Below are 21272 nucleotides of genomic sequence, written 5' to 3' on the forward strand. Positions count from 1 at the left end.
CAGTTCCAGGCAAACCTCGGCTTGTGATTAGCCACACACAGATGAACACGGCTCTAATTCAGTGGCATCCTCCAGTGGAAACTTTTGGCCCGCTGCAGGGCTATCGCCTGAAGTTTGGTCGCAAAGACTTGGATACCTTAACGACCATGGAGTTCTCAGAGAAGGAAGATCACTTCACGGCCACAGATATTCACAAAGGAGCTTCTTATGTCTTCAGGCTCTCAGCTAGAAATAAAGTGGGCTTTGGGGAGGAGATGGTTAAAGAGATTTCTGTTCCTGAAGAGGTACCCAGTGGATTTCCCCAAAATCTCCACTCGGAAAGCTCTACTTCTACATCAGTCCAATTAACTTGGCAGATGCCACTCTTGGCAGAAAGAAATGGCATTATCACCAAATATACCATCTTGTACAGAGATATCAATGTTGCTTACCAGCCAGTTGAACTCCCTGTTGTTCCTGCTGATACCACTATGACACTTTCTGGCCTAAAACCAGATACCACTTATGATGTAAAAGTACGTGCCCACACAAGCAAAGGGCCTGGTCCATATAGTCCAAGTGTCCAGTTCAGGACACTACCTGTGGATCAAGGTAGGATTTGTCTGCTTATGGCGTTGACCTTTAAAGGAGTATCGGTCTTTGGATATCAGTGTATTTGAAGGTATAAAAAAAAACTGACTGGCCCATTCATAAAAATAGGTTCATCAAACACAAAAGGTAAAGTATATAAATCTTAATATGTTTTGGATGCCTTAGAATTCAGTTGTCCCTTGCCAAGCAAGTTCTGGCTAACTTCTTCACAATATTTTCAGGTAAGGAAAATGTGTGTATTGAGTTGCACTAGATAAGAGTGAGAACGAGTTTAATTGTGATATTTAAATATGAACAAACAGGTAGGAGAATTGAATTCTTGGTGATTTCTGACCTAAATGGAAAGCTAATACTCCCAAGTAGCAGTGGAAAAATGAGAAGATCTAAGCTCCAAGATGTTGTTTATATACATTGTTTCTTTTTTTCCAGCAGTGTTTGCAAAAAATTTTCATGTTAAAGCAGTAATGAAGACTTCTGTTTTGCTGTCCTGGGAAATTCCAGAAAACTACAATTCAGCTTTGCCTTTCAAAGTAAGTTACTTTCCATTTGTACAAGAGAATATGTCAGAAACTAGACGATGTATTTACCTGATTAATTTGCTTGCTGAACATGAATCATGAATATGTATTGGGGGTATTGTTCTTTCTAAGATAACTAATTTTTTTGTTCACCACTACAGTATTTTAAAGAAAACAGTGGAAAAAATAATTTTTTTCTTCTTTTTTTCTAGTCCTTTCAATAAAGAATGCAGTTGAGTGCCATTTTGGGTTTTGCCTCCTCAGTGTACAACAGCATGTTTTTGATTTGCAATTCTTTTACTCCACTAGCCATAGCTTTATCCAGATACAGAGACTCAGAGCAACATGCAGTCTTGCCTGGAATTTCTTCTGATTCATTCTTAATCACTTGTGTCATCTCAGGCAGTGGCAAGTGAAGAACAGTATTTTAGGAACTAAATGGTACAAAAACCTTTCTAAATAAGGAGTGTGAATGAAAAAATCAAGATACTTTTAACAGAGTATCTTGCTATAAATTCTGGGTTCAAGAAAAGCTGCTTACTTTGAAAAAGTGAAATTGGATTTCAGAAGTGTTTACATTGCTTTATATTAATGTAGTAGTTGGGTTTTTTCCTGAAATTGAGAAGCTTACTTTCAGTGGTGAATTCCATTCTGCTTTACACACTAAAATACCCAAATAAAATTAAATTTATTTATTTATTATTTAAATTTATGGGTAGGTTGATTCCTGAATTCAGTGTGACAGCATCATTTGCCCTCTCCTAATAACCAAAACTACTTTTGTTTATTAACTTAGATCCTTTATGATGATGGGAAAATGGAGGTTGATGGACGTGCTACTCAAAAGCTGATCACAAACTTGAAGCCAGAGACATCATATTCATTTGTCCTGACAAACAGAGGGAATAGTGCTGGGGGTCTTCAGCACAGAGTAACTGCAAAGACTGCCCCAGACGTGCTTCGCACAAAGCCAGTCTTCATTGGAAAGACCAACTTGGATGGCATGATAACTGTGGAACTTCCAGAAGTACCCTCAAACGAGAATATAAAGTGAGTGAATCAATGACATACCATTGTTTTTAGCTCCAGAGAGATGATCGTTCTCACTCTTGATGTTCCACCATGGCTTTATTCTTTATAAGAGTACAGAGACTGCAGTACTCTGCAGTAGTATTTGACCTAATATCAGTGTAATATTTGATATAGTAAACTGGGAGGTGCTGTGGACTCTCTCAAGGGACAAGAGGCCTTACAGAAGGATACAGATAGATTGGAACACTGGGCAGTCATGAGTGGCATGAAAATTAAGAGCAAATGTCAAATTCTGTTATAAGGGTCCTTGAGTGCATTCAACAGGGTGCAACAAAGCTGATGGGATGACTGAAAGGAATATCCTCTAAGGAGCTGCTAAGGTTTTTGAGCTTGTCTAGTTTGCAGAAAAGAAGGCTAAGGACTGACCTCCTGCTCTCTACATCTTCTTGAGGAGGGGAAGTGAAGAGGGAGCTGCTGATCTCTTCTTACTGAGATCCATTTATAGAACATGAGGCAATGCCTCAGACCAGCATCAGGGGAGCTGCATCAGATGTATTAGGAAGCATTTGTTTACTATGAGTGTTTTCAACCTGGAAAAGGCTTCCTAGTCAGGTGGTTAATGTCCCAGGCATGTCAGTGTTTAAGAGGTATTTGGATGATGCCCTTAATTTGTTTTAACTTTTGGTCACCCCTGAAGTGGTGAGGTAATGGGAACAGATGATCACTGTATGTCAGTTCCAACTAGAACTCTCAAGTTTGTCTCATAGCTGTATATAAGACTTGTATAAAGACTGATTGTCCTTCAGTTTGCAGATTTTTCTCACAGTACTTTTGTGTTTCATCACGGACTGCAAAATGAGGGATGCAGTTATATTTTGAACAATTTATCATCTCAAAAAGAATGGATACCAATCAATGCTAACTACCCTGCTGTAGCTCCTTGATGTAGTCAGACTCAGTCACTCAAGAATTATATTGAGTTTTAAAGAATTGATACTGCACTAAAATTAATTCAGATTAATTATTTCTGATAGTTTTTATCAGAATAAAAATACCTTGTCCTCTCCACTGGTCTCAGAAAGAAAACAAGAGATTTTGCTAAAAAGTTGGAAGTTTTCCAGAGGTTACATAGATTTTGGAAGGGAACAGGTGGTGTTTAAATTTAAACAGAAACAGGACTAAAGATCTGAGAGCACATGGTCAGCAGGGATTAGAAAGGTTAGACAATAAAGATTTGCCAGGAAAACATGAAGCTTGATACAACCAATAAGTGTTACTGCTCTGATTATAGTGATTCTTGTTGATCTGTAAGGTTCCCATATGTAATGTAAAGGCAATGGGGAGGAAAATGAGCCAGTCTCTAAATGATGGGAATTCAGCTTTGTCTCCCTGGTGGATTTTTACAGCTTTCTAGAAAGCTGCCCCCTTTTTCATTACTGACTGAAGATTTTGAGGCAGGTAAGGTCAAGAAATAAATGACTTTGAAACATTAAAAGGATGAAAAACTGAAAAATGTAGTCATTACCATTAGATTGAGTAAGATGCAGTCAGTAACAAATGCAGCTAAGGAAGACTGAAGATGGAATGAGTCAAAAAAGATTTATGAAGCAGAGCATTCACAGAGAGAAAAATGTGCAGGATAGCTGATCTAACAGCAGCAGAAGATAGCACTGGAATAAAAGACAATTCCCTTCTTTTTATATAGTGTAGAAAAGTTAAAGAGGCTAAGTGACATCAGAAAAGGTATATTAAATCTATAGGGTCCAACTGCCAATTTTGCAAATAATGTATCTCCTATTTTTGCATCTATTTTCTAAGATTTGATCAGGCTTGATAAAGTAAAACACAACAACAAAGATTGACTTGACCCTTGGAGCGAGCATACCAAAGCAAGTACTTACTGAACAGTAAGCCTGACCTGATGCTTGCCCCAATAAAATAAGTAAAATTATTCTGCATTAGTCTTTATATGGGAAGAACAATTTCATGTATTAGTCATGTTGACATTTTTAGACATGCTGCTCCTCTATTGGTACATTATATGCTGAGGATTGTCCCTAGCTTACAATGAAGTACTGAGAATTTTTCAATAATACTAATTACCCACAAAGTGAAGCAGGTAATAGTTTGCTCTAATGTAGAATAGGTAATGAGATTGAGGGTAATGTTATAAAAGCCTTTGTAATATTTGTAATTAAGGAAAGTAGTATTTATCAACGTTTGATGGTGATACAGGATAGAAATTGGTGCAGAGCTCACCTTATGATTAGTAAAATAATCTCTTTTGCTCATCTCAAGGGAGCAAGTTCTTAATTTTTCTTTCTCTTAGTATTTTGGGCTATTTCCAAAGCAATTTTTATGCGTAAAGGACAGTTCATGTTTCTCCAAATCTCTTACATCTTGGAAAAGTCTTAAGTAAAAACAGAGTTTTGTGGAAGACTTTGGTCTCTCAAATACTCAGTAGATAAAACAAGATCAAAATAAACCATTTATTTCTCACCCTCCTCCCTCCTCTCCCCCAGGAAAACCTCCAACCTAAAAAGAAACAAGCAAATTACAAAGTAAAATATAAAACATGTTTTTCAGGAGATGCTATATTTTGCACAATTCACTGAAAATCACAGAACTTTATTGTCCTTCACAACTTGCAGCACTGCATATTAGTGTGAAAATTTTCATTTTTCTGCTTACTATTTATCTACTTATTCTTTCAGTTTAAAATACTCTGTGTGTACTGAAAGTCTTAGTAGGTTTTCAAAGTTACAAGAGAGAGACTTTCATGAGGGAAGTGAAAAAGAGTGGGAAAGTTACAATTACATGCTGGATGTTCTTTGGTTGAAAAGAAAAATGTATGAACACTTGTTAGCTTAAAAAATAAAAAGATGAAGAAAAAGAAAAGGATAAGTATGTGTCTTTGATGTTTGAAAGACATAGAGGGGCAAGTTTTCATTTCTTTTTGTCTTGATTCTTAGACATCTGTTAAAGAAAGGGTATGTCAGTCAGTGTTTACTTGGATTTACAATTCAAAGTATTTTTAATAGACCAATGCAGGTTTAAAACCTGGGGACGACCAGCCTGACAGTTTTTAATGTTTTTAAAAGGTTATTTATAATATTGTCACCATAAGAATGCATGCCACAGATGTTTTTTGAAATACTGGAATACAGCAAGGGGACACTAGTTAAAAATCTATGGGCAACACTGCTTTCCAGTGCTCCTGTTGGAGCTTAGCATTTCCACAGAATACCTCCTCAAATTTCTTAACACAAATATTAATGAATACACATACTCTCTACAGGAGCTGAAAACCTACAGTTTTGTTGCATTTCTTTTATGGGAAAGAGATTTAAATAAGAAGAGATCATTAAAATGGATCAATGGCTTGCAAGGGTATGGTAAAAATGATAGTTTAGTGTTGGCTTAGACTGACATGGTTTTGAGCCAGCATTTAGGCAGCTCCTTTTCTGTAGACTGTTAATTACTTAGGATTTTCAGCTGCATTTCATGAGTAAAATTAATAGTTTTGCAGAAGGTTGAATGGATTGTAAAAAAAAAAAGCAGACTGGAAGAGGAGATGGCCCATGAGACACTAAAATTATCTTCCATAATGAGACCCAGAAACACCTTAATAAGCTTTTGTTACTAGAAACAAAGAAAATGTTTCTTTCCTCTCCCCTGATATGGAGAGAGCTTGACTTTGTGACAAGTGTGTTTATCAAGAAGACATATACTACCCTGAATGTCCTGCTGTTATGATTCCACTGCTTCTTCCCTCACATTAATGTGAAGTTATGGATCTGCCCGACACATATCCAGGCTTTGTGAAGTAAGCAATAAAAGTAGATACTAGAAAATATAATTTACTAGTCTCCATGGGTGGGGAGAAAGAAAATATTATTATATATATAAAATTTGCAAAACCTAGATATAAAGAAGTATATATCAAGCTCTCTTACCTATGACTGTGAACAGGATACTTATGTAGATAGAACTAATGGCATTTGATTGTCAAAAGGAAGGAGAGTATGGGTGCAGTGTATGTCCTCTTTGCTTTCTTTTCTCTTTATTATGATATTGGCATTAAAAAATAAATTTTTTAAACCTACTATTTTGATTATACATTAAAATGGGAGAAGATAGGTTGGTAATTGAGATTTAAATATATGGTAATATATTTCAATTTAGGGCTTTGGGGTTTTGTTTCAGTGTGATGGTGGCAGGGCACACATAACCTATGGTTCTTGTATTTCATGTCATAATTTTAGTACATTGTAATTAAAGTTTTTTATAAATATTTATATGTTTGCACAAAAAGGCAGGTGATTGGTGCCATTTTTTTGGCAAATGCTTTACAATTGATGTTATTTCAAGAGTGTGAACGTTTACAGCTATGTCTGGAGGACTGCAGTGACATATTAATGTGCAGAAGTTTATTGTCAACATACCACTTTTCTCTTTAGTTCCTCTGAACAGACCCGCTCCATCAATTTATCTGTTCCTCTTCATTCACCTTCTCTTTTGTCCAAATTTGTCATTTACAGAGGCTATTACATAGTTATTGTGCCTTTGAAGAGGTCTCGTGGAAAGTTTATCAAACCATGGGAGAGTCCAGATGAAATGGAATTAGATGAGGTACTGTACATGGTTTGGGGTTTTTTTCTTCTCCTTTAGTAAAGAAGCAGTCCTTCTACTTTTAGGTAATTAACTCACCAGTTTTAAAAGTTTTGTCAGGATGCTTTCTATTTATATTTGTGTTAGCCTGTGGAGACTAAAACAAAAATTCAGATTACTTAAATGAGAAGACAGTAAAGACATTAAGTTGAAATAAAGAGCACAGTGTCTTATATTTGTTGACAGTAATATTTTATTTTTTTTTTCTATTGTAAAGAGTGATGCAAAAGTGCAGGAGGTGAAATGACTTGTCAGCAAAAGCTTAATCACCAACAATATGAACTGTAATAAAGGTCTGGTTCATTACAGGGGTGTTTACTAAGTCTGTAACAAATGCTAAATTGCAATTTGCACCTCAGTTTAACATTTGACCTTCTGGTGGTGTTTTTACACCATTTTCATATACTGTAATACTTCTAGTGAGACGTAGTCTCCATTCCACCAACAGTTTGTGATCAGAAATAAATGCATGAACAAGGAAGGAAAGAGCAACATTGTGTCATCGTCTGAAACTGTAAATGACCTTAATCCAAGGGGAGGAATTACTTTCATTTTAGAAATAAACCCAGCAATGTTAGAAATCAATTCAGTATATTATTGATATAGTAATAATTCCAGGAAATACAATATTCACCCCCATTTTCTGTTTTACTGAAGGAAAGTATAGCTCATGCAAACTTGTCCTTCTTCTTTCAATCTGTAAATCTGTAGTAATGCTAATTTTTGTGATTTTAGAACTCTTTCAAGGGCCCCCTATGAGAGACTTTTACAAAAAACAGGTGGTGGTGTTATTATTGTTCTCATTGTATCTGGCCAAAATTTTAGATAACATTCAAATGCTGTGGTACTTTGTACATGTCTGCAATTCAAAGACCAGAATCAGGTTTTTTCACTCCTGATAGAGTGTTCTTTTGACTGTATCAATTTATTTTTCTATTTTCTCTTGGTGGATTCAAGAGATTTATGTTACAGAGCTAACCACCATATGCTTCTCCATAACACAGTTAGTGGGAAGTGTTGATCACCTGCAAGCAAGCATAAATGTTCTTTTCTCTCCTGCCATTGACAAAATGGATATAAATTTCAAATTTTGCCCCAAAATATAGGGAAAATAAAGATCTTCACCAAACTAACAGTGTTGTGGAAAGTGCTCAAAATATCAATGCAATATTTCAGTCCTTGTCACAACAACAGGTAAATCCTTAATCAGAATATTAAAAACAACTGTTCAGAGGAGGGCATGATGGCTAACTGATTCACCCCTATGTTTCTTCTTGACCAGTTTCATTTATGTGATCATCTCTCTTCATTCAATTGCAGCAATGGCTCGCTTTGATCTATAAACTTCTTCCCTTTAAAAGAATGTTGATTCTAAATGCCATCAGCTCATGATCATAGTCATAGGTGACATCAAATACAGTTAAACAGTAAAACTCTGACAGCCACATCTATACAGTAATGGAAACTGATTGAGTATTACCACCCACTTTTAACATCCAAAGGCTGTAGTCACATTCAGCAGCATTAATAGATTAAAGGATAGGTGCCAGATGACATTGAACTTTCTGGCAATAGAATTCTATGGTTCCTGCTGATTTTCATAACAAAGGGTCATTTTAATCATCCTGCAAGTTCTGCTGCCTTAGTCAGTATAACAGATTGATAAAGAACATTTATTAATTCAGAAATATTTGTGTCAGGATGGGTTGTTTCCCACCTCTATTGATATAACTGAGACCACATTGTAGAATTAATGATGGAAGAAATAAGATATGCATTGACTGGAAAATGAAGTTATTTCTGATAAAGAACTAAACACCTTGATATATCTTTTACAATTGCCACCAATACATATAGCAAGAGCTGAGCAGGAAAAAACATTAAAAGCAGGCAGCAACTGCATATCATGCTAACTCATTCAGGTTCTATTACTTAAAAAACTGGTATTCTTCCAGCTTTGGAAAGTATGCATTTTGTCAAGTGTGCTATTCCTGACAAGTTTGTGAACACAGTGCCACAATAAATACATTTGGAAAAAAGTAATAACAACAACAACAACACCCACACGCACAAAAAACAACCAAAAAAGCCAACAACAAAAAAAAAACCACCCCCAAAAAAACCCAACCAACCAAAAAAATCAACCAAACAAAAAAAAAAAAAAAAAACCAAACCAAACCAAAAAACACCACCAAACAAAGACAAACAAACAAACAAAAAAAAAAAAACCAAGAAAAACCCCCAAACAAACCAAAAAGTAAAAAACCACACCACCACCCCTTCAAAAAAACACTACTCAAAACACTACTCTCTGAGCAAATAGTTCCTGATGATCAAGTGAGGATACATATTTATATTTTTGGTATAGTCTCAGATATGTGTCTGGTATCAGAATTGGTTGGGTAGTAGATATTTCAAAGAACTATGTTCCAAATAGTTTTCGTAGATTGCCAGAAGGAAAGTATTTGCTAATAAAACAGCTCTTGAGTATAACTCCATTACATAACTGAGCAGTCCAAAAAGACTCTTCAGCCTTATTTATTATTGTAGTTGCCTAATCTTCCTGCTCCTTGAACCTCAGCTCTGAAAGAAACTAAGATAGTTTTAAAATAGCAGATAATGAACTAGATGTTTGGTATCTGAAAAAAAAAAAATTATTAGAGATACAGTCCTTTTTTACTAACTCAAAATTTCTCTTTTTAATATCATGAGGTTTAGTGACTTTAAATAGACACATCATGCAAATAAATGAAAAGAAAAAAAATTATGTTTTGCAGTATTACCTACTAGGATTACTTTAGATCTGTAAGCAGTAAAACCTAAATAAAGATTGCCATGTTAAGTCTTAAATGAATTCAGTAATTTTATTGAACTCATGGAAGTCTTAAATAAAATCAGTAATTTTATTGAAATCTCCTGTTGTAAACTCCTAAGTTTACAATAGGAACAAGTAATGATATTTGGCAACACCACCATTTCCTTATGAAACATTAATGAGGCTGGAGGTTCACCAGAGGTCTAGTCAGTTATGTGTAATCAATGTTACAAAGTTTTTATCTACATACAAACACACCTAAGTTAACTGGCCTTAGGTGATGTATGACTACCTTTGAAAAGTTTAACTAATTTTATTTGTCTCAGGCTAACTAACTTTTAGCATTCATAGCCAAAACTCAGTTCCTGATCACTCTAATACTATACTTCATCTTTCCATTTTCTTACAATATATATGTTTTCTGTTACTATTTCAAATGCAAGAAATTATCAAGATCAAACATATTTCTTTGCCTCACTATCTTAATCTAATTTTGATGGCTATACTCCTACCGTACTTTGACATTTTATTATGAGTTATTCATAATCTAAATTGTAAATACACTGTAATCTGGAAACATATGATAAAGAACAATTAATTTAATTGAGGCAGACACACAACTTTAATTCCAGTGGAAGAGGTGATGGAAGTATCAGTTAGCCTTGGGGATAGCACAAGCCATACACCTCTACTAGAGCTGTTTTGTTTGTGGCTCCTGGCTTTAAGCTAGCGTGCACTCTTACTACCCCAACACTTAGCTTCATGTTTTGGCAGACTTCCAGATAGCCAGTGCTCAGCCCTCTGCATGGGCATTGTTATAAAATGTGGCATCATACAGAGATAAACTTTTCATAGTGCTTCTCTCAGCAGATCCTGTAAGGGCTGATCTAACCTGGAACAAACTTTGTTTATTCCCTGCCTCATGTTCTGCATTTAGTAACTCTTCCCAGGGCATAGGAAGCTACCAACAGATGTGAGAGTCACCTTCAATAAAGCAACTAAATAGAAATCTCTTCAATATTACAGTTCTCTTCTGCCCTCATTTTTATACGACGCAAATAGACTCTAGCTGCTCATTAAACTGTTTAGGAAGAATGAAAGAGAAATATGGACTGCTGATTGGAATAGTGTCCTTGAGTAATGAATAATGATTTCTAGTCTCAAATTACGGCCAGTTCTTTTTTTGCTCAGGGGATCCATTGCACTGTACCAGCTTTTGTATCATGGCATTGAAATTGATAAAGGTAAATGAATGTAAAATCTCTGCAACAGGGCACAGACACAGCATTAGAGCTGGAAAGCAGTTTACTGCATAGATGTTTGAAGGTATAAAATCCAAATGCCCTCAATGTTAAGGAAGCCTGGATTCAAGTGGCACAACTTGCTTTCATATGTATGTGTAACCTTAAATTTAGTGAGTGAGAAAGGTTATCAAATTATTCAGTATTAAAAGCTCCTTTCTGAGTAGCAGAGTGAATATTAGGTTGCTTTACATGCATTGCAATTGTTAATTGTGTAATTGCAAAATACAAGATACCTTGAAGGGAGACAAAAAGGTGTGGTCACTAAGCTGTGGCCTAAATAAAGAGTGCATTGAAGATGGCGAAGGGCCTTGAGGGGAAGCCATATGTGGAGTGGCTGAGATCACTTGGTTTATTCAGCCTGGTGGAGGAGACTGAGGAGAGACTCCACTGCAGTTACAACTTCCTTGTGAGGGGAGGTGGAGGGGCAGGCACTGATCTCTTCACTCGGTGGTGACCAGAGACAGGACCCGAGGGAATGGTCTGAAGTTCCGTTAGGGCAGGTTTAGGATGGATATTAGGAAAAGAATCTTCACCCACAGGGGGTTGGGCACTGGAACAGCTCCCCAGGGAAGTGATCACAGCACCAGCATGACAAAGTTCAGTGTTCTCAGGCACAGGGAATGACTCTTGGGACTGTCCTGTGCCAAGCCAGGACTTGGACTCAGTGATCCTTGAGGGTCTCTTCCAACTCAGCATATTCCGTGATTCCATGATTCTGTGGAGAACTTCCCTGACTAAATGTACTTTGAAATTAATATATATAGTTAAGATTGGACTTTAGTATCTTTTTTTTTTTATCTACTTTTCACTCCAGAGATTTGTCTCCTCCTTCTCTAGAAATGAATTTTGTGCTAATCTGCTGTATGAGAAGTATTAGTGTGCTGAAAAGACTAAACTACTTAGAAAAATTTGTGATTTAACTATAAAACTACAGGACATCGTATAAGTTTCATAAGCAAAAAACAAAGGGAATCACAAAGAGACCTTAGAAGTCATAATTTATCACACAAGACAAGTTCAGACTCCTTGTAATCAAATCAGACTAATTTTTGTGGAATACCAGTATATGTAAAGCAAAAAAAAGGTATTGAAGAAGCATTTGTCTGATTTAATAAGTAATTCATCAACAGATTATACTAGCTGAGATTAAGTTCCTTTATTAGTAAGTGTATGTTTTCCAAGTTTGAGCCTAGCATCTAATCTTGTACTGATGTAAATTTTAGCTTTGTTTATCAGAAGAAGTGATTCAGTCATCATTCCTGGAGGTATTTAAAAAGATGTGTAGTTTTGGCAATTAGGGACATGGTTTAAGGGTGGACATGGCAATGTTAGATTAATGGCTGGAATCAGTCTTAGAGGCCCTTTTCAATGTAATTGATTTTATGATTCTATTCTATGACTCAATATAGAGATAGATGATAGATAGATAGATAGATAGATAGATAGATAGATAGATAGATAGATAGATAGATAGATAGATGGATAGATAGATAGATGGATAGATAGATAGATAGATAGATAGATAGATAGATAGATAGATAGATAGATAGATAGATAAATATGTAATATGTTATGTGTATTTATATGTCCCCAGAGAAAATAGATTTTCTTATCCTCTCCCAACCTCCTCCTAGACACAACAGTATCTAAAAATTGTTTTATGTTTGTAGTCTGAGTGCTGCAATTGCCTCCTAATATTTTATCCTGACAAGAATGTCAAGAATTTGGAAGATTTTGCAATTGATTTAGTGGTACTGATATATCCCATGAAATGTGGATAAATTGTTTTTTTGTAGTTCTTGGTCATGCATTAAATTTTCTCATTACACTGTCAATAAGTTACGTTAAAATTGTTTACAGTTATCTTTCTGTTCATGCTTGCTCTCTCTCTCTCCCCCCCCCCTTTCTTTTCCCTTCCTTCATTTTAAAGCTGCTTAAGGAGATAGCTAGGAAACGCAGAAGCATTCGTCTTGGGAGGGAAGTTGAATTAAAGCCATATATTGCAGCTCACTTTGAAGTTCTTCCCACGGAATTCACATTGGGGGATAAGAAGCATTATGGTGGATTTGAGAATAAGCAACTGCAGAGTGGTCAAGAATATGTCTTCTTTGTATTGGCTGTAATGGAGCACTCAGAATCTGTAAGTTAGTTCATGTTTTTCTGTATCTAAATTACCTTACACAATTATGGAAGCATTTTTTCAACGCTTATTCCACTTCCCTAAAGCTTTTTTTTAATATTACATGTCAGACCATCTTTAAGGTGAGTGTTTCCTTACTCAATGCCCATTAATTCCTTGAACTCTTCTGTTCTGTTTGCACCTTTGTGTATTACTTCAGTGTATAACTGAAACCTAAGAGTCACCTTTTATTGGCTGTGTCATGATCCTTTGAAAATTACATTGTGTATATTTTTGACCATGGACACAGCTTCTGAGACATGATCTTTACAGCAGCATCTTTCTCTATGTATTTAAAAGAATTTAAAAGCTGTCTTTTGATGCTACCAGTGAATAAGGGTATAGGATATACAGGGTTCTTGGAAAGATCCATTGAACTAGAGACATGCACAGCTACCCTCTTTAGCTGCAGTCATTCCAAAACAATTTCTGTAAATTGTTAGAAAGTTAGAAAATAATTCAATAGTAGGGAAAATTCCTAAAAAAAAAAAAAAAAAACTAGAAAATGAGCTGTCATTTCTCTTTACACAATTCATTTTGTAGTCACATCCCTTTATGCATGAATTAACCTAATGCATTTAATGTATTAAAAAAGAAGAAAAAAAAGACAGATGTAAGACTTTTGAAAGATGCAATATACATTAGCATTTTAACATACAGTGTGTAATACAGTATGTTTCTAATTTGTAACTTAACCTGACAGCTACATTTGCAGATTCAATCACTTGAAAATCCAAGACCAATAATCTGAATTCTAGTCAAATGCTTGCAGTGTATAATGCTGCAATTGCTTTCTTGGTGTCAATGAAATGTGCCTACTTAAGCACAATGAGGAGGTAGTTCCACTTTGAATACTTTTAGACACGTAGCTTCATTTGAAAATAAAGTGCCTCCTGCAAGCTCTAAGATAAATCAAAAGTTCTCTTTTCACTTTTTGACATGGGCTGCATAGAGAGATAATTCTGAAGGTGTTGCATCACAAAGGTTCAGACTGGAGAAGGTAGACAGCTTTTTACTATAAATTAAAGAGGCCATAAATCTGTATGTTATAAATTACCTGTATTAATTAAGATTAAGATGCATTAATTAATTAAGATGCATTAATTAAAATGCATCTTTTCAATATAAAGTGCAGTTTCTTGTGTTTTTTATATTAATTAAGGTATAAATGACCTAAATGTATTGCTTTGTTAGAAATCAGGATGAAAAAGCAGGAAGAAATAGTTTTGTAAACTGACACATATAACAAAATGTATATAGGATCCTACTCTTGAAAGACTTCAAAAGGCATTACTGAACTTAGGCTATCTATAAGACACTTCAGCATGCCATCTGAAACATTTATGTGCTTGAGTAGCATGAGGTAGCCACAGACTGTGAAGAATTATTTAAGGGTATGTCAGATTCAGCTTTCAATGACTTTCAATGCTCCAGTGTATCAGCTCCCAGCATATATAGCTGATTTTCTTTTAGGATTACAGGTTCTACAGATGTAACTTGAAAGGGACATTTTTCTTGATATTCAGATGTTACATTTTACAAAAGGCTTCTTATTCAGAGAGCACAAAATTTCTCTCTTGATTGGTAGAATAGAGAGCTTGAATTAAAAAACGTCATGGGAAGGTCTGAATTTGTTCAACTTAGTAAAATGGGAGCTGGAGAGCTATAATTAAAATCTATAAATATGTTAAGAATGTCATCAAGAGGAAGGAAAAAATAAGATAAAATTTTAAAATAATAAATGACTTTAAATTTTTCATTAATACAAGATGGTTTAAAATTGAAAGTGAAATCCTATTTATTGAAGAAAAGGAAGTAAGTGTTTACACTGTTACTCTCAATATCCCTCTATATCTTTTTCCAGGCATTTTTGCCATCCACTCCAAAGGAAGAGGGGAAATACAAAGAGTTTCTTCTCAGAGCAATGAACCTTTTTTATTTCTTGAGAATACTAAACCTGAGGGAAAAAAAAATCAGTTTACTTGGGTGTCTCAGGAATGGAATGTGAAGACTCCCCAGTTTCCAGACAATGATCATAGACGTAAAACATAGGGAGGTTTTGGTGCCAGATGCCAGGTGTAGTAAAATGCTATAATATAACTGGAGATTGTTGGCATGGGTGCTAGCTCAGTAACACTTAAGTAAGTGCCTCAGCTTTGCCAGTCCTAATCCTGTCTCAAACCCAGACATTGTCATAGCCCAGAGCCCAAAACAGGGCCAAATGAAGTGTAAAAAAACATGTCTCCTTTGATAACACTTGTCCTGGCTTAGGGCATCTTTCAGAATGCGGTGCAAACATAAATGGAAGCTAATCTCTTCTCCCAGTTATCTTATTCTGTATTAGCTGACATTTCTGATCTACCATGGAATCAAGTTTTTAAGTCTTTTGCAAGATCTGTAGTTCAAATCCTAGTTTAATGCTGATGAAGAAACACTATCACAAGCAAGAAATATGTACAAACAATTTTACACTTCTGAGTTTACTATAATTTAGACTTCTTAAAATGATCCAGTTTCAGCAGGCTGACTCTTCAGCCTCTCCAGTCTGTAATTGTAACTCTGCACTCAGCCCCAGATGAAACATCTCAGGTCAGACAAGAATAAAAAAGAATTCTCTTTATCACGGGTTTTATCCTAGACCAGCTGGCTTTACATCATGTAGTAAACCAAAGATTTTCAACAATCTCCGTTGGTTCATAATTTTAGTTTAATCCTTATGAAACACTGAGTGTTTAGCTTCCCTTTATATTCTACAATGGATTCTCCCATTTTTCAGTCTTAAATTCGAGTTGTCTCCACCTTGTGTAGGTATATTCTGTCAGACAGTTTTTGACTGGTCAAAAACAGTACTATCATTGCAAGACCCTTTTCCAAAAACCTCCTACATTCAGTCCCCTTCATTTTTATCTATAGCAGTCTTGTTATGTCTCAAGTACCCTTTCATATTGTGCAGGAAGAAAGTGTTAAACCAGTACGAAACTAAAACAAAACCCAAAAATTGGTAACTGATGGGCTTTAATTCTGTTTCCTATTCAGTTTTTCATTCTCTGCTTAGCTTGCAAAGTGTTCTGTGAGGACTGTGCTACATGATTTGTCTGCAGGTCATTTCTAATATGTGGAACACAAAATAAAAATGATAATAACAACACACTGTTCAATTTGCAAGTTTGTGTATTTCCTTCAAGAAAAATAGCATTTCCAGTTTGCTGTGTTCATTGCATCATTACCTTCTATACATTTATTTTAGATGTGGGATAGTTAACATATTAATGCATTGCTTTCTGATTAAGAAGTATTTTTATTTCTACAGACCATGTATGCAACAAGCCCATATTCAGATCCTGTTGTGTCAATGGATCTTGATCCCCAACCAATTACAGATGAGGAAGAAGGCTTGATTTGGGTTGTTGGACCAGTTCTTGCAGTGGTGTTTATCATCTGTATTGTTATTGCTATACTTCTTTATAAAAGGTAGGTTTACCTTTTAGCTTTCTTTCAAGGTATGTCATTTATCCTCTATATTGGTCACTTTGTAGTAGTTGTTCAACACTGTATTTTTGCACTACAATATTAACTGTCATTGCTTTGGAACATTTTGAAATTTATTAATGGCTTCCAGCATGCTGCAGAAATTTTTGACTGAAAGTTTTCAATAATTACAGATATATGAGTACATTTTTATGCTGATTATACTATATTAACACTATTGCATTTAAATGTTTTTTCCACTTTGCATACATTTGTATGCAAAGATACATTTGTATGCGAAGAAAGTAAATATGTGCTCGCACATAAATATGTATGGATTTTGCACATTTGACTTTTTAGAACTTGTTTATAGATGTATAATAGTAATGCATTAGGGGTTACATTCAGCTTGTTGCTAAATGTGATTTTCATCTCCACTCAAGTAATTTGAATTTCAACTTTTGACAGTTGGCCTCAATTTGGCAATGTATCTATATGAATTTGGAGCTGTGATCTGAGAGATTAAAGAGACATCAAATAGCTGTTTTCTACGAATCTTGCAATGAGATCAAATTTCACTCATTCTTCTTTCACTCTCTATGACACAGATTTAGTTTTGCTATTACACAAAGGACTTCCCTTTGCCTTACAACATACTCAGTGAATATGATGCCGTAATTTATATGTAGCAGCCTTTTACAGTGTAAATGAGTTAACATGGGTCAAGATACTAAACCAAAACCAAAGAATAAAACTCAAAAAGGTTATTTTTAATCTTTGTATTTAATTCCTAGTACATTTTTGAAATATATTGATAAAGTAGATTAGAGGAATATTACAAAGATGCTGCCAAAAAAATTCTGAGGAGGGGCACTCTAGGGATAATTTTAAAATGAAGTATGTCTTCTAAAACCAATGGCTATGATGCTATTACCGGCAGATAAATATTTAAATCTGAGCCTGTATGCTCTTCCCACATTTGGTGTCTCTGGTCAAATACCTCTTAAGTTTCATGAAGAGAGCTCTCTTCAGGTTTTGGAAAGAATTCTCTCTTTGGCAGTCAATAACCACTCCAGAGTTAACTTCACCTTTTGATTCCAAATAGATACACACTTATAGAATGGTTTCAGGGCTAGAATCATACAGCATCTGTTGCTTGCAGATACTATGTCTCCTGAATGTTTCTGGTAGTTCACGGTGTCTCAGCCAATCAAATTAGTTACCAACTCTGTTTTTGTCAGTCACTTCAAAAACTGGTCATTGGAGATGTGCTAAAAGTGAAATACTCTTTTCTTCTAATTATTTTTAAAGTAAATCTTCTCCCAACTACAAAAGAAATCTGAACAATGGTATATTAAGCAGATGTGCAACTACTTTGAGAGTTATATGGAACTAAAATAAAAATCTTCTAGTCTATTACCAAAAATAAAAAAAGGGAATATTCTCATATGAGCAGGTAAAATTTGCTCATCAGTAGTGTGAAGAGATTGTCATTCGCTGCAAATAGGGGACATGTTTTCCATCTGTTATTTACTACTTGTACTGGAACTGTTTGGGCAACTGTCCATATGTATTTATTTATTTTTCTATTTTCAGCTGTTTACTCTAATTTGTTAAACTGCACTGATTTGGCAAATTACCTCCAAGAAATTATGACTGCAGTTTTAGCAGTCTGTGCTCCTCTGTGAACTTTTATTTCTGTAAAAATATAGTATATAATTGGATATTTTTTCCAAGAGTAGGTAACCTGAATGCAAGTTTACTGCTAGTTTTTGATGGATTTGCTGACTGTAGAAGAGCAGTGACAAGACAGTAGGGATATCTAACATATTGCTTCAAGAAAACAGTGAAGTTTAGTTTGTGAGTTAAATAGACCTAATGTGGCTACAGGAGTTGGATGAAATATATTAAAGAAACAGGCAAACAAGTAATTTTCAGAATTTTCTGTGGATACAGAAAATTTTACAAGTATATTTCTAGACTATATTGGGGTATAAGTGCAACAAGTATGATAGTGAGAAAAGAAAATGAAGGTAGAGGGCATCAGTCTAGTTATGAACATATATGCAAAAAAAATCACAGACGATTTTGTTAAAGAATGTGCAGTGCAAAGAGGATGACCAGTAAATGACTGTGTCTTCTGAAGTGCAAAGAGTAGTAACTCAAATAAAGGTCAACTATGTTTAATTCCCTTTGTCCATAGAAACCTTTTTGATCAGACTTGGACCACTAAGCTCATGATTTACAATACTACTAATACATTTAATTACAATCACAGAGAAATTACAACTGCAGTTTCCAAAAGAATAATTTTATGGGGAGAAGCCTTCCCCTTCTTTAAAACAGGCATTATTAGATAGTGTGGATAAGTTTCATGGGTTGTAGTATATTAAACTGTTCCAAAGACAAGAAATGCATGTTTGAACTCTTTATTATTTGTTGTTAGGCTGTAAAAAGGTTATTGCCTCTGCATTTACTTTTCCTAAAATCTGAAAGGAAAGATATTTCATGGACAAGTTTTGGGATCATATATTGGAATATAACCAAAAGGTCATTGCAGCTTAGTAAGAAACAGTAATAGGTGAGAACAATACTGAAGTGTACCTTTTCTTGTCATTGGTATTATAGCCAACACAGGCAAATTATGGAACCAAATTTCATGTTTATTTTATGGAATTTTACCATATTCCATATTCCATACCAATTCTTCACACTCCTGTGTGCAGAAGAATCCACAGATTCACAGAATCAAAGGGCCATACCTCTGGAGTGTGTTTCATCTCAGCTCTGCTCAGAGCATGGTCACCTGCAGCAATTTGCTCAGAGGCAAAGTTTTGTATAGCTAAGAATGAAAACTCAATGACCTGTTTGGGCAACTTGTTCTCATATTCAACTATCCTCACTAAAAACTATTAGTAAAAACTATTTTTTCCTGAGTTACAGTTGACTGTGTCTTGGCAAATGGAACTGACTTGGCCATTAACTAGTTCAGTGTTCTCTGTCCTTGCAGCAGTGAAAACACTCTGCAGTCATAGTAAACAGAGACACCTATTTTGTAGCAGATCTTTCCATCTATTAAACTTTATAAACAATCAAATCAAGAGATTCAAGTAAATTAAATAAATCTTACTTCCTTTTTGGCCATCTTCTTGTTGACAAGAAAACAAATCTTTTCTTTGTTCAAAGATGGAGTGTGTTATTCAGCACAGTAAGATTTGTATCCAAAATCTCAAACAAAAGCAAACCTAGATAGATAGATAGATAGATAGATAGATAGATAGATAGATAGATAGATAGTGTGTGTCCTCCAGGAAATGCCTAACCATTAGGAGGTCTGCTTCAGTCACAGTTTACATGTATTTTATGTGTTTGATACATGTTCAATTACATAGGATTAGGTTGATTAGGAACTTAATTAGTGAATGTTAAAGAGCTCTAGAAATTGTGTGGTTTTTCTCAGAAATGAACAAACTAGAGAGAAAAGTGATTGTCCCCATGATGCATCCTGTCATCTCATTCTCAGGTTTTGGGTGTATTTTTCTTTTTTTTTCTTTTAACAAATTAATTTGTGAGGATAGTCCTTGTAGTTTTTAAGAAATCACAAATTCCCTAATTTCAGTTTTCCACTGATGAAGAGAAAAAGGTTCCTCATTCTAGATTTTTCAATTTCTAAGGAAGTTAAAGCCATCTTGACAGACTTTGTATTGTTTGCTTTTATCAAGTGCAGCTTTTTGTTTTGGGTCAGAAGACTGTAGCCTAAACTTAAATCTTTTGAACATAGTAGCTCCAGCACTCTGAATCATAGCATCACAGATTAGTTTGGGTTGGAAAGGACCTTTAAAAGTCATCTAGTCCAACCCCCTGCCATAAGCGGGGACATTTTCATCTAGGTCAGGTTTCTCAGAGCCCAATCCACAGGACTTGAAAATATTCAGGGATAGGGCATCCACCACCTCTCTGGGGAATCAAATTAAATAGTGCTTCATAGCCTTCATCATAAAAAAAACCTGTTCTTTCTTCTGGCTAGTCTGAATCTACCCTCTTTCACTTTAAAACCATTACCCCTTGTGCTGTCATTATGGGCTCTACTATCCCCATCTTTCTTATAAGTCCCTTTAAGTACCAGAAGGATGCAAGAAAGTCTTCCAAAGCCTTCTCTTGTCCAGGCTGAACAATCCACTTTTCTCAGCCTTTCCTGTTCCATCCCCCTGATCATCTTTGTGACCCTTTTCTAGATCTACTCCAACAGATTCATGTCTTTTTTGTACTGATGATCCCAATACTGGATGCAGCACTCCAGATGGGGTCTCACTAATGTGGAGTATAGAGGCAGAATCACTTCCTTTGAATGCTGGTCCCCTGCTGAATCTTGAGCTATAAGAAGAAATATGCGTCCAAGAGAAAAAAAACCCAGATGTTAAAAAGCACTGAAATGTAAAACAGGAAAATGGGAAATCTTAAGTGATGATGAAGAATTTTAAAGACTTTCTCATACTGTGTGTGTAATGTGGTCATTGCAGAGTACAAGCTATTAAAATGTTTGTAGAACCCCTGTTTGTTATGATCAACACAGAGAAAGATAGACATTGTAGTTATAGTGTCTGTGTATAATAAAACACATTGGTGAGAGATAATAAATTATTTTTCCTGTTTACCTAAACTTTATAGATCATAGATCACTACAGATCTATACA

The 21272-nt window shown here is 35.2% G+C and overlaps 1 protein-coding gene across 1 annotated transcript in view; it reads left to right on the top strand.

The window, feature by feature from the left end:
* Positions 1-21272, top strand: part of PTPRD (protein tyrosine phosphatase receptor type D) — a 362060-nt gene that overhangs the window by 251540 nt on the left and 89248 nt on the right. The window contains exons 17-22 of the mRNA XM_066569175.1: positions 4-591; positions 1021-1121; positions 1906-2159; positions 6683-6773; positions 12862-13071; positions 16421-16581. Coding sequence (XP_066425272.1) covers positions 4-591; positions 1021-1121; positions 1906-2159; positions 6683-6773; positions 12862-13071; positions 16421-16581 — 1405 coding nt within the window. The remainder of the gene's footprint in view (positions 1-3; positions 592-1020; positions 1122-1905; positions 2160-6682; positions 6774-12861; positions 13072-16420; positions 16582-21272) is intronic.

Source organism: Molothrus aeneus, chromosome Z (assembly GCF_037042795.1).
Source record: "Molothrus aeneus isolate 106 chromosome Z, BPBGC_Maene_1.0, whole genome shotgun sequence".
In the NCBI taxonomy this organism is placed as follows: Eukaryota; Metazoa; Chordata; class Aves; order Passeriformes; family Icteridae; genus Molothrus; species Molothrus aeneus.